This window comes from Leguminivora glycinivorella, chromosome 4 (genome assembly GCF_023078275.1).
Source record: "Leguminivora glycinivorella isolate SPB_JAAS2020 chromosome 4, LegGlyc_1.1, whole genome shotgun sequence".
NCBI classification, from domain to species: Eukaryota; Metazoa; Arthropoda; class Insecta; order Lepidoptera; family Tortricidae; genus Leguminivora; species Leguminivora glycinivorella.
This window is the reverse complement of record NC_062974.1, coordinates 27,537,583-27,550,308: the sequence shown is the minus strand read 5'-3', so window position 1 is coordinate 27,550,308 and position 12,726 is coordinate 27,537,583. Positions and strand designations below refer to the sequence as shown.

General features: G+C 34.8%; 1 protein-coding gene across 4 annotated transcripts in view; it reads left to right on the top strand.

Moving 5' to 3' along the window:
* LOC125225291 (uncharacterized MFS-type transporter C09D4.1) overlaps positions 1-12,726 on the top strand; it is a 119,042-nt gene that overhangs the window by 30,591 nt on the left and 75,725 nt on the right. Inside the window, exon 1 of one of the 4 annotated variants that reach the window (XM_048128928.1) lies at positions 10,377-10,799. The exons of the other annotated variants lie outside the window; for them this stretch is intronic. Coding sequence (XP_047984885.1) covers positions 10,494-10,799 — 306 coding nt within the window. The 5' untranslated portion in view covers positions 10,377-10,493. Of the gene's footprint in view, positions 1-10,376; positions 10,800-12,726 lie in introns of those variants that run through there. 4 annotated transcript variants of the gene reach the window in all.

The following is a 12,726-nucleotide window of genomic DNA, read 5'->3' as shown; positions in this document are numbered from 1 at the left end:
TAACAAAATAGGAATTAATAAAAACAAATTTAACTTTTTCCTTAATTTTTGTACAAACTTTTCGAGAACTGCTGAAATCTGGTACTACGCTCTTATTACATCAGACTAAGATGCTATGGGATATATTTTTGAGTAAGATGTACACCCATATTTTTACACTTGACTGTACACGAAGCCCAATGCTGTACAGAATATGATACGTAGCCAAATGCACTAACGCTCAGAATTATATCTGTTTCGTAGCTATCTATCTCTATCGCTCTTGCAGCTCTTGCTTATTGGCGCAGAACTAGACTGCATTTCTGTCGTCGTCTAGCGTCGACGATTGCTATTCGGCGAACGCCGAACGCCGCAGAAATGCAATCTGGCTCTGTCGCGCCAATACGGTAGAGCAATAGAGATAGATAGCTACGCAACAAATATTATCGTGGGCGTTGCATTTGGCTACGTAACCCAATACAAACGGGAAGGAGCGTAGCGCAGGAAATTGCTACGGCTGCAGCTGCTACGCGCTACGCAGTCCCGACTACCGCGTAGCAAGCGACCTTGGGCTCTGTAGCCCTTCAGTATTTTACGACCGGCCTGGACTAGTGAGTGTCTGCTACGCCGATGGTTCCAGGTTCGAATCCCAGTAAGGGCATTTACTTGTGTGATGTAAAGTTGTTGTTTGACCGCACGTGCCAATATTGATATTGGTGCAAGCGAAAGATTCCAATATTGAACCGCGAGCGTAGCCGGTGGTTCAAAATATGGAGTCTTAAATGTTGCGACGGTTTCAAGGCCCTTAGGTTAAACAAAATTTTACCACCGTGTGAAACACAAAATTTTGACGAAGAAAATGTCAACTCTAAATCCTGAAACCAAGTCAAATCCATCAATATTATGGAAGATTTCTGATTCAAAATAATTAAAAGTCTATTCTTTATATGAAATTAATTTTCACTTTTGTAGATAAAATTTAATTTTGTCATTTATATTTAAAGAATCAAAAACGCCTTTGACAAGTTGGTGTGGTGAAAAGTTATGTATGTGACTCGACTCTACAACTAGTTACATACAGTAACGTACCAACTTTTGCATCACATACATCTAAAAATAAACTACAGCCCGGAGCCTCCACGGCACGCTGTAATTAAATCAAGTCTCGCCTCGAACGGGAATACTTCCTAAATTAGTTTGCCGATGCCAAGTTTTTGCGGAGTTTTCCATATAATTGTGTTATGCAACACAGTGTATAATTAGTAGTGTCGTTAGTTGACTATAAAAATAAAGCTAAATAACAATGCGTAGAGTCCCTCCACGCGGAAGAAGTGAAACTTCCTAACATAACCTCAAAAACATTTTGTCAAGTGACCATCACTATTTTTCGTTTAGTTACGTCCATATTTTCATGTTTTTTTTTTATATTTCCGCTACCCAAATGTTGTCTGGTAGAGATCGATCTTTAGCGATAAGACCGCCTGTTATCTGCCTCTGTTTATAATCATTTGTTTTGTCTCCACTGTATCTTTTTTCTGTATCTTTTGCTGAGGTGTGCCAATAAATAGTATTCTATCTATCTATTTATCTTTTTTAAATATCCACATTGCAATTTTGCTCAAATTATTGAAAAACAAACATTCCAATCAACCATTCCACCATTCAAAATCATTCTGGGCATTCTGTTCTGTCACTAAGTGAATAAGTCAATGAATAGAATGAGTGAGTCGCGTTGAGACAGAGTGTTACGCGCTGAGTGAGCGGTATTTCACGCAAAGTAACAATGACTGAGTGTTACGCGCTGTCAGTTGGAAGTCGCATTAGAAGTTTCACTTCAATATAAATATTATATTATAGTTGATTGTGAAGGTACAGTGAGTGAATAAATTCATCGTAAATTCGCCTTTTGCAGCTCACTGTACATGTTAAGCTGACGGGTTATTTTGTACCCGAAAAAAGAGTTAAGCTCTAGAACACTTCGGACACTGGCGATTAAATATAATGAAAGAGGCGCGTTCCTAGCACACAGTCTAAGCTTGTGTAGGTGAACGCGTACTATGCTTGTATGAGTGAGATATGATAGGTCGACTGTTCGCATTTTTGACAGGCGGTAACTGTGAGGTAACCGAGAGGGGGTGGGCGGCACTTTCAGCGGGGAGCGAGAGTGGCCATACTGTACGATAGTACTCTTTATTATACTGTGGCTCTAGCCAATGCATATCATTTGGCTAGATACCCTAATGTTGTATTAAAATCTAGGAAAATGTATTACAGGTACAAAATACATCTAAGGGTCGGTTGCACCAAACCGTCTGTCACCGTTAAAGCATTCGTTAAATTTTATTGTATGGGAAGTTCCATAGACCTCTGCTGCGTGACGATGATGTGTCTGTCAAATGTAGTTGATGCAACTGGCCCTAAGTCTCATATGTATGAGTTTATTCATGGGGTTCCCGCTTTTGGGGTCCGGAAACCTAAAGCAGTAAATTATGACTCGGCTGTGTTTTAGAATCTGCCGGCCTAGCCGACATGTCAATCGTTGTTCGTTGCCGCTAGACGCCGACCAAATCAGTCTGTCTCTGTCGCGCCAATACGGAAAAGCGATAGAGATAGCTAGTTCATCTTCATCATCATTTCAGCCATTAATTGCCCACTGCGAGGACCGGGATAAGTGGCGTACACGAAGGGAGGCCTATTCCCTTCGTGTACGCCACTTATCCTCTCGAATGTCGTCCACCCAACGAGCCAACGGATGCCAGGCGCTTCTTATATCCGATAGCGGCCACCATTCGGTCAACATTTTGGTCCACCTGCCATCAATCTGCCTGGCAACATGCCCCGCCCAAGAGATAGCTAGTTACGATCGGATAACATTGTTAATGTTATCGCAACCGTTTGTGCATTTGGCTGCGTACCCTGTGCCCAACACGTGTTCAAATAAGTACATTATTTTATTGTAGGTAGATATCAGCAGCGGCTGGTCCATACAAGCCAATTCCCACCGGCTTGCCTAAAATTGATTACTAGTAAAGTACCTAATGTTAAGGTAGGTTTCTTTTTGCTTTGGTGTTGCCTAGCAGAAATTTTCACCAGCCGCCACTGGTAGATATAGAACTTTTTAACACACGAAGAACCCGAAATATTTAAAACGCTACAGGAGCAAAAATGCTAAAATGGAAAGGCCCATTTCAATATGGGAATTCTAGTTTAATGTACTAGTGTTATTAACTAGATTTATCGAAAAAAAAATTGTCCATTAAGAACAACTCAGTTATTGCGAAAAAATCTTTAAAATCGATGTTCCGTTCTCGACTGTTTCCTCCTTCAAAACTTAATAAATCAAAACGAAATTTGACAATTGAAATAACCATGAAATAATCTGTGTCGGACCGTGTACTTAGCTTTTTTGGCTAATTGTCACCAATTTTGAACGCCACACCTTTTTTACGCCATAAGGCCGTTTTTGGAAATTTTTGATGGGATATAGCGTCTTTAAAAATAATAATATTAAAAAATTTAAACGGTCCGACACAGAATAAATAAAATTGGATACCATTTTATTATTAGGCAGCCGTGCGGTTTTTTATCTCATAGCCCATTATTTAGTCCATCACTTTCATCCATTAGCCCAGTTCATTTTAGATTGCATTAACTCTCAAATAGTCCTTACACCCTGGTGGGTGTTGCCTCTGCGTGTGTCCCATGATACGGGCAAGGGCAACATCCGCTCAGTGTACCCCTTACATTTAATTAAAGTGTCAAAAGGGCCTCTACGCGTTGGCTACGGCCCCGCGCACGCCTCCTAAAGGTCCGGAACATCATTGTTCCGTGATGGGAAAGACATCTGTGTTGAAAAAATCTTTGCTCTATCTTCAAAACCCAGGGAGAAAATAGTCGAGAAGATTGTATGGAGAATTAGCCCCTCCTGTAGCGTCTTAACACTTTTAGTTTTTTTTTTGTATAGCTGTACATTTATATCCGATTTGTCTAATTACGATTCACGACGTACTTGTGTCGATGGCGTCAATAATAAATTAGTGCACGAGACATAGATACCTTCTTCTTGAATCACTTTGTGTATAAAATAAATCGTAGTTTTCAAGATCTAAGCATACATAGGGAGAGACAGACAGACAGCGGGGAGTGACTTTGTTTCATATAGGTACTACTTAGAATGATAAATTATTTTTCAGTACAGATGGTCGTTTTTTTACGCACTAGTTCGAGAAGTGGTTCATTATATGCCAGGTCGAAACTTCGGAGGCTCATCTGTACTGAAAAACGTCGTACGATACACGTGCGAAAAGGAAATTCGTAACTCGTGTCGATTTAAAACACTCCCTTCGGTCGTGTTTTAATTTATCGCCACTCGTTTCGAACTTCCTTTTTTACGCACTTGTATCGTAATGTACTATTATACTGTGCCTAAAAAAATAGTTTGAATCTGTTTCAACAACATTTTTTTACCGTTGTTTCTCAATAAAAAAAAAGTAAAAAGAATATGACCATGGACGACTCAACCAATAACAAAGTAAGAATCCTTGAATGGATAATCTTCTATAGTAAAAATGTGCAGCTAAATAAAAAAAAATATGTTTAATTTAATCTCTCGCGTTTTTTTACCACATGTCATATAAGAATAAGGTTTGTAAATAAAGCAATTAGGAAATTTCTCATTTCATGAAGTTAAATAGGAATGAATATTTAATAATCTTAATATGATGAGATTAACCTTGGTCTGGTTGTTGTCGTTTGGTGATTCGTCTTTTTATGATTGTATCTTTTAAAGGCTAAAAATACCATAATGTTAAGGATGCTGTTACAGGTAGTTCGTATAAATATACGAACTAATTTCGTCCTTATGACAAGTGACAGTATACTTTAGATTTGAGAAGCTATGTTTTTTTGTTTTCCGTTAGATTCGACACGTCGTTAGGTTCATTATCCTATATCAGGAACCATCCTTTGTATAGGTATCACTTTTAGTTAAATTCGCAAAAAAAAAATTTTTAATCATTTTCATACATAATAAATGAATTTATTAGTGTGAGAGACCCTTAACAATAACATTCAAGTTAGTGTCAAGTGATTGACGGAACATGTCAAAAGAAATAACATTAGGAATTGGTAAAGGCTGTGACACACGTGTTCAGCAATTATCTCGATAATCGCAAGAGTTAAGACGCTAGTTTCTTAGATAAATTAATTGTATTTGATGTAAAGAATCTTCTCTTAAAGTTAACGAAATTCTATTAAAACAGGGTATATAATTATAATATTTGACCACCTCCTTAAGAATTGTCGGTTATAAAATGTATACTCTGTTAATGGCAAAAACATACTAACAAAAATCCAAATTAATAAAAATCCCTGACTATAGAGTCATACTTGTTATGGAGAATTTTTGACCAAAAGCTGCACTTTTAGATGGAAGCAAGCCGCTTTGCATGGTGATAGTAAACATCATAGTAAACAATTTTTTCCGAGGATATCGAAATTTCATCCCTTAGGAAGCCGAGCACAGCGAGGTGTTTTATGAAAATGAAAAAAATTCTATCTTTTTATCATATCGTCCGATTTTGACAAATCGTATCTCAAATGAAAGATATTAATTAGTGAAACTTAAAAAAAAAATTAAAAAAAAAATATTGTTCAGAAAAAGTAACAAAAAAATTGAAAAATGTAAATTTACGTATCGCATTAAACAACTTCAAAGAATGAATGACAAAATGTAGAATATCGATATACGAGTTTTTTTATATCAAAGACAGATAAATTCATAATTGAAAACTAAAAACCGCATCGAAATCGGATCAGTAGTTTTTAAGGTACAAGTTGCCAAAGTTGGAAAAGTTTAGTTTATATGATCACTTTGCAATTCTTTTGCCAGCAAGTCAGAAATAATCTATTTTTCTTAGACATAAAAGTACACAGTGACAGTACACATCAAAATAAAAGTTTTTTTCTCGAGGTTGTCATAATTTAAGCCCTTAGAAGGACGAGCGTAGTGAGGACTATTAAAAACTGTTAAAAAAAATTCTATTATTTTTGTGCTTCGTCCGATTTTGACAAAAAATATGTCAATTGAAAGGTATTGTTTAATGTAATCGAAAAAAAATTAAAAAAAAAAATTGCTAAAAACGTGTAAGAAAAAATTAAAAAAACCTTAAATTTTCGTATCACGCTGAATAACTGCTAAGAACGACAGATAAGATATACAATGTCGATATATGAGTTTTTAAAATCAAAGACAAATAAATTCATAATTATAAACTGAAAACCGAATCGAAATCGGATCAGTAGTTTTTAAGATACAAGTTGCCAAAGTTGGCTTAGTTTGTTTATATGGTCGCTTTTAAATTATTCAGCCAAAAAGTCAGAAATAATATATTTTTCTTACAGCTAAGAGTATGAATTGATAGAAGACATCATAATAAATGATTTTCGCTGAGGATATAAAAATTTCATCCCTTAGGAATCCGAGCGTAGCGAGGTCTGCAACGAAAAACAACAAAAAACCAAGTTTTTTTTTTTATGTTACATAAATTAATTTCTTTCAACTGACACACGTTTTGTAAAAATCAGACCACCCAAAAAAAAAACTTGTTTTTTTGTTGTTTTTCGTTGCAGACCTCGCTACGCTCGGATTCCTAAGGGATGAAATTTTTATATCCTCAGCGAAAATCATTTATTATGATGTCTTCTATCAATGCATACTCTTAGCTGTAAGAAAAATATATTATTTCTGACTTTTTGGCTGAATAATTTAAAAGCGACCATATAAACAAACTAAGCCAACTTTGGCAACTTGTCTCTTAAAAACTACTGATCCGATTTCGATTCGGGTTTCAGTTTATAATTATGAATTTATTTGTCTTTGATTTTAAAAACTCATGTATCGACATTGTATATCTTATCTGTCGTTCTTAACAGTTATTCAGCGTGATACGAAAATTTAAGTTTTTTTTAATTTTTTCTTACACGTTTTTAGCAATTTTTTTTTTAATTTTTTTTTCGATTACATTAAACAATACCTTTCAATTGACACATTTTTTGTCAAAATCGGACAAAGCACCAAAATAATAGATTTTTTTTTAACAGTTTTTAATAGTCCTCACTACGCTCGTCCTTCTAAGGGCTTAAATTATGATATCCTCGAGAAAAAAACTTTTATTTTGATGTGTACTGTCACTGTGTACTTTTATGTCTAAGAAAAATAGATTATTTCTGACTTTCTGGCAAAGGAATTGCAAAGTGATCATATAAACTTTTCCAACTTTGGCAACATGTACCTTAAAAACTACTGATCCGATTTCGATGCGGTTTTTAGTTTTCAATTATGAATTTATCTGTCTTTGATATAAAAAAAACTCGTATATCGATATTCTACATTTTGTCATTCATTCTTTGAAGTTGTTTAATGCGATACGTAAATTTACATTTTTCAATTTTTTTGTTACTTTTTCTGAACAATATTTTTTTTTAATTTTTTTTAAGTTGCACTAATCAATATCTTTCATTTGAGATACGATTTGTCAAAATCAGACCATATGATAAAAAGATAGAATTTTTTCATTTTTCACCTCGCTGCGCTTTCTAAGGGATGAAATTTCGATATCCTCGGAAAAAATCGTTTACTATGATGTCTACTATCACCATGCAAAGCGGCTTGCTTCCATCTAAAAGTGCAGCTTTTTTTTCATAACTAGTATGACTACTATAATTATTATTAAAATATAAGTAAACACAACTTCTAGGTATTCTAATACCATAAATTAAATATAACAAGATCATACCATATCATACATGCAAAGCCTACGGCGCTTACACTCCATCCACAATAGATGGCGCCACAAAAAAAATGTCTTGTAGCTTTCGATTATACTTGTAGATGGCGTTAAATGTCACTTTTGACACAGATTTACGGCTCGGAATTGACACTTAATGCCAATCTACAAATAATCGGTGACAACAAGGCATTTTTTTGTGGCGCCATCTATGTGTGGTGGAGTGTAAGCGCGTTCGTAGGCGGCCGCATTTTAATGTAGGATGGGATGGTATGATCTTGTTATATTTAATTTATGCTAATACCTAATTTAGCCTTTTTAATACTTAATAGCATACTTCTGCCACATCGAGCAAGATAATGACCCTTAAGGTCCTTAAAGGGTCCGACGAGCTCGTAATCTCGGGGTAATAAGCATTGTCTATGGAGACCCTTATATTTAATGGTGCTTGGGGTCAGCAATATTTTAAAATTATAGTAGTAACTCTTTATTGTACAAAAATACATAAAAAAAAGCATACATTAAGATGTGAAGTACAAAGGCGAACTTATCCCTTTGAGGGATCTCTTCCAGTTAACCTTTGAGTAAATGAGAGAGAAAACTTGAAGAGGGTAACAAATTCCGCAATTTGTACAACATGGTACCATAAAGACAATGGGCAAATAATATATAAATAATTAATAAATAAATAAATACACATACAGTAATACAATTATATACTACTAGCTTTTGCCCGCGGCTTCGCTCGCGTTAGAAAGAGACAAGTAGCCTGTGTCACTCTCCGTCCCTTCAACTATCTCCACTTATAAAATCACGTCAATTCGTCGCTGTGGAAGACGGAGAAACAAAGAGACACATACACTTTCCCATTTAAAATATTAGTATGGATATATGGATACATGTTTCAACTACATCATTTATTTTATTATTTTATTTTTATTCATAATAATTAACACAGCATTACAGATAAACCAAAGCACTGTGAAAATACATATATGATCCCTATATATACATAACGGGAAAAATAATGATGCTATGTTGTTAACAATGTTCACTTGTTAAACTTGTAATGGTTGAAAATTGATTTGTCACAGTAGTTTTTCAGTAAATATTTTATTGCATGCATCTCGTGTTTGAACATGTGATATTTAAATAAAAACTCATTTTCTATATTATGAATACGACATTTGAGTACCAGGTATTATATATACAAAATAAAATAAAATTCATTTTCACCACACCAACTGGTAAAGGTTCTCTTTGCTATTCGAAAACAGATACTTAGCAAGACTGCATTTTATCCACAAGAGTGCAAAGTAATTTCATAGTTTTAGCTTGATGTCTTAATCGGGCTGTTAGAATTTATCTATAAATCATGGTTTTGAATCATAAATATTGAATAAATTGATGGATTTGATTTAGTTTGATGTTTTATAGTCAGTATTTTGTTCGTGTTGGTGTGGTGAAAAATTTTGTGTTTCACTCGTTGGCAAATTTTGTTTAACCTTCATGTCTTGAAACCCTGGCAACGACCAAAATTTCAGTTTTTGAACTACACGCTACGGTTCGATATTGGAATTTTTCGATTATCAATTTTGACACTTCTTGCTCAGGTATCAATATTTGCCAATATTGGTTAAACAACACTTTGCCCCCCTTGTAATAGTACATTACTACAGAGGCCGGGACAAAGGGGGTTGCCGGCCGAAGACATATAGACGGCCGAGCCAAGCGAGGCCGGAGGTCTGAGGCGGGCAACCCCATTTCCCGCCGAGGTATGTATAGTGCTTTTCTCAAACATGGTATGAAATAAATAAAGTCTACTGAAAATAGTAACTTTGGATGGCTGTATCTCCTAAACGGTGCGTCGTAGCGCAAAAATAATCGAATTTTCGTTCCCCTTTGATACTCCGTATACGCTTATAAAAAAACAAAAACTTAAAAACAAATCAAAAAAAAAACGAAAAAAATTTTTTTTGTATGAAAACGCACCCAAAATCAAATATTGTCTAGGGCCCGTACCAGTTGCAGTCGGCACGTCTATAAAGCCCCTTATAGTTTTTTTTTAATTGGCTAAATACCTGGATGTTATGTCACAATTATCTGTGTTTGGAAATTAAAAAAGAAGACTTTGCCGGACTTGGCCTGCAAGGTTTGTATGAAATTCCATTATCTATCAATCGTCCTAGCCGCACCTGCAACGTCATACTTCGCTGCCAATTATAAGGCACATAACATCAATATTTCATACCATGTTTGAGAAAAACAAATAATATATCTACTTATTATTTAACACCAAATGATCCATATTTTGATCGAAACCGTTGACAATAATTCTAAAATAACATAAAAACTGTAAAATAACCTTGTTAAGGATTATATTACCTAGTATAATCACTAATCACACCATAATGTTGATAAACGTCATTGTCGATCCAACTTGGAAACACATTCATAAAAGGTTTGCGAATGAATCGCACAGTTAACCCACAATGCTATGCAAAACAAACCTTAACTCCCTGCAGTAAGGAACCACATGTATCCATATTTCTGCACTGTATGAGGAAATCTCGTAAAGGAAAACAGATCAGTCGTCGGCGAACCGCCGGACCGAACACGCGCCGGAACGGAATGCGCGAGAACTGACAATAATATTTAATATTAAGGGCTTTTAAAGCGACAATAATTATTATAAAGTAACAAAAGTGCCAAATTAAAACAACAATAATGAGTGAAACTAAAATGGATGTTTGCGGAAGCGTCATGGATGGAGTCAACGAAAAAGGGGCGAATTTAGAATCCCCTACTAAAAAAGTTGAATATAAAGTCACCCCTAATAGATACCTCATGTTGGGTATATTCGTCTTTTATTCAGCGTCCAATGCTTTCCAATGGATACAATATAGTATAATTCAGGACGCCGTGGTGAAATATTATGAGGTTTCGAGCATCACCGTGTATTGGACGTCCATGATCTACATGATTACTTACATACCGCTGATCTTCCCGGCTAGCTGGCTTTTGGATAAAACTGTGAGTTTTTAAGAATTAATATTTATTAGTTTAGTTTTCATGATAGGAACCTAAATTATCTTAAATTTCAATGATATGTACAGGTAATATGTATAGGTAATAACAATAAATAGTTATTTGTTATACAAGGGGGCAAAGTTGTATTTTAACGCCGAGTGTGGAATTGAAAAACGAGCAAGTGAAAGGATTCTATAGTTGAACCACGAGCGAAGCGAGTGGTTCGAGAATAGAATCCTGAACTTGCGAGTTTTTTATCACACGAGAAGTAAAATACATTTGCACCCGAGTGCAACACAAAACTTTTCCCCTCACTATAGCGAGGAAACTACAACTCAAAAAATGCGTTTATCACTGTTTCCAGTAGTTCCACAGGTGGTAAATCATCTTTATTACTAGATTCACCTACTTTTATCAATTTTAAAGCAGTTAATTTGACTTTATTCAAGGTCAAATTACTTTACCCACTAGTGGATAAAATGCGTTTTTACTCGCTGGTATTAAAGGACAAAACACGTGTTTTCGAGCTAGTGAGGGGAAAAAAAATTAGATACTTAAAGGTCACTACAATAATAAGTTTTACTTTTCGGGTTTGTATAGCTTTGAAATATCGATAATAAAATACTTAACTAGAAACAGTTATTAGGTTTTAAATGTTGCACAAAGTTATTTGTTTACAAACAAACATGGGTTGATAAGAAATGTTATATGGGGTTATCTGTCTCTACATCTACTTATAATTATTTTATTACAAAAAACATCTTAAATAGGTTTCATTGACCCTATATATGAAACTAGGTATAAAGTAAAAAAAAAACTTTTATTAAAGATAACTTAAGAAAGAAAACGCGCAAAAATTCTTATCATTACTTCTTTATGGTTACCACATGTTGAAAAGGTCTTATGTTTTAACGACCAAAGTCATAAGTCATAATCATAAAACATAGGTATGTACTATGTTTATTAAATACCGTTCAATAATAATTGTTCAATTAGTACTAGGTACAAACTAATATTCATAAATTGTAACTTTTCCAGCAATTTTGGTGCAGCATTGTCGCGTTTGGAATAATATGTCCGAAGCCAGCTGGAGTACTTAATTAGGATTAATAAAAGTAGAAAACATATTAATGTATGATTTTTTTTTTATTTCTATAATTTACTTGCAAATCAGATGCATTAAACACAAATCGTGTAATCTTAGTAAATCATCCCAAACCATCAAGTAGGTACAGACAGCTGCAGAGAAATGTAGACCCCCTTACATATAAATTTGTACCCACAAAAAGCACATGTCTAATAGAAAGATAATGCGTCGTAAATAGGAATAAAATCGTCTAATATCACGTTTTTATGGTAAACGGTGAGCGATTACGGTTTTTATGAAGACGTCATATTACGTGACGTGTATGAACGACCAGTTTTTCCGTCGCTGGCGATTCGTCACACTGGCATATTCTTTGAGGTGGCAGATACAAAAAAATGCCAGATTATTGCAAAAATAAACTTTTAAATACATTATACTGATGCGCAATGTTGTTATATTATAATATGTATGTTTTACAAACCTGTCAAACACCAACAAGAAATTACACATTATCTGATCCGGTATGGGATGTAGAGCCGCTATCTTATTAGAGGTGCCATCTTTGACATCCTTCCTACATCCGATATCAGATCGTATAATGTGAAAACGTTCTAAGAAAAGGATAAAAACAGCAAAATGTTTAATCTGTTTAAACCTATAATCAAAATCACATTACACTTGTATGTGTTTTTATTATCTTACTTAATAGACTAGTCACAGAACAGTCTAAGATAAACACGCTTCGGAACCATGAAGAATCATTTACTCTGGTCCAGATGGCACTAAACCTTTGGTCGATTCTCGGGTAGATGGCGCTAAAATGATTACGTGAAAACTTTAGCA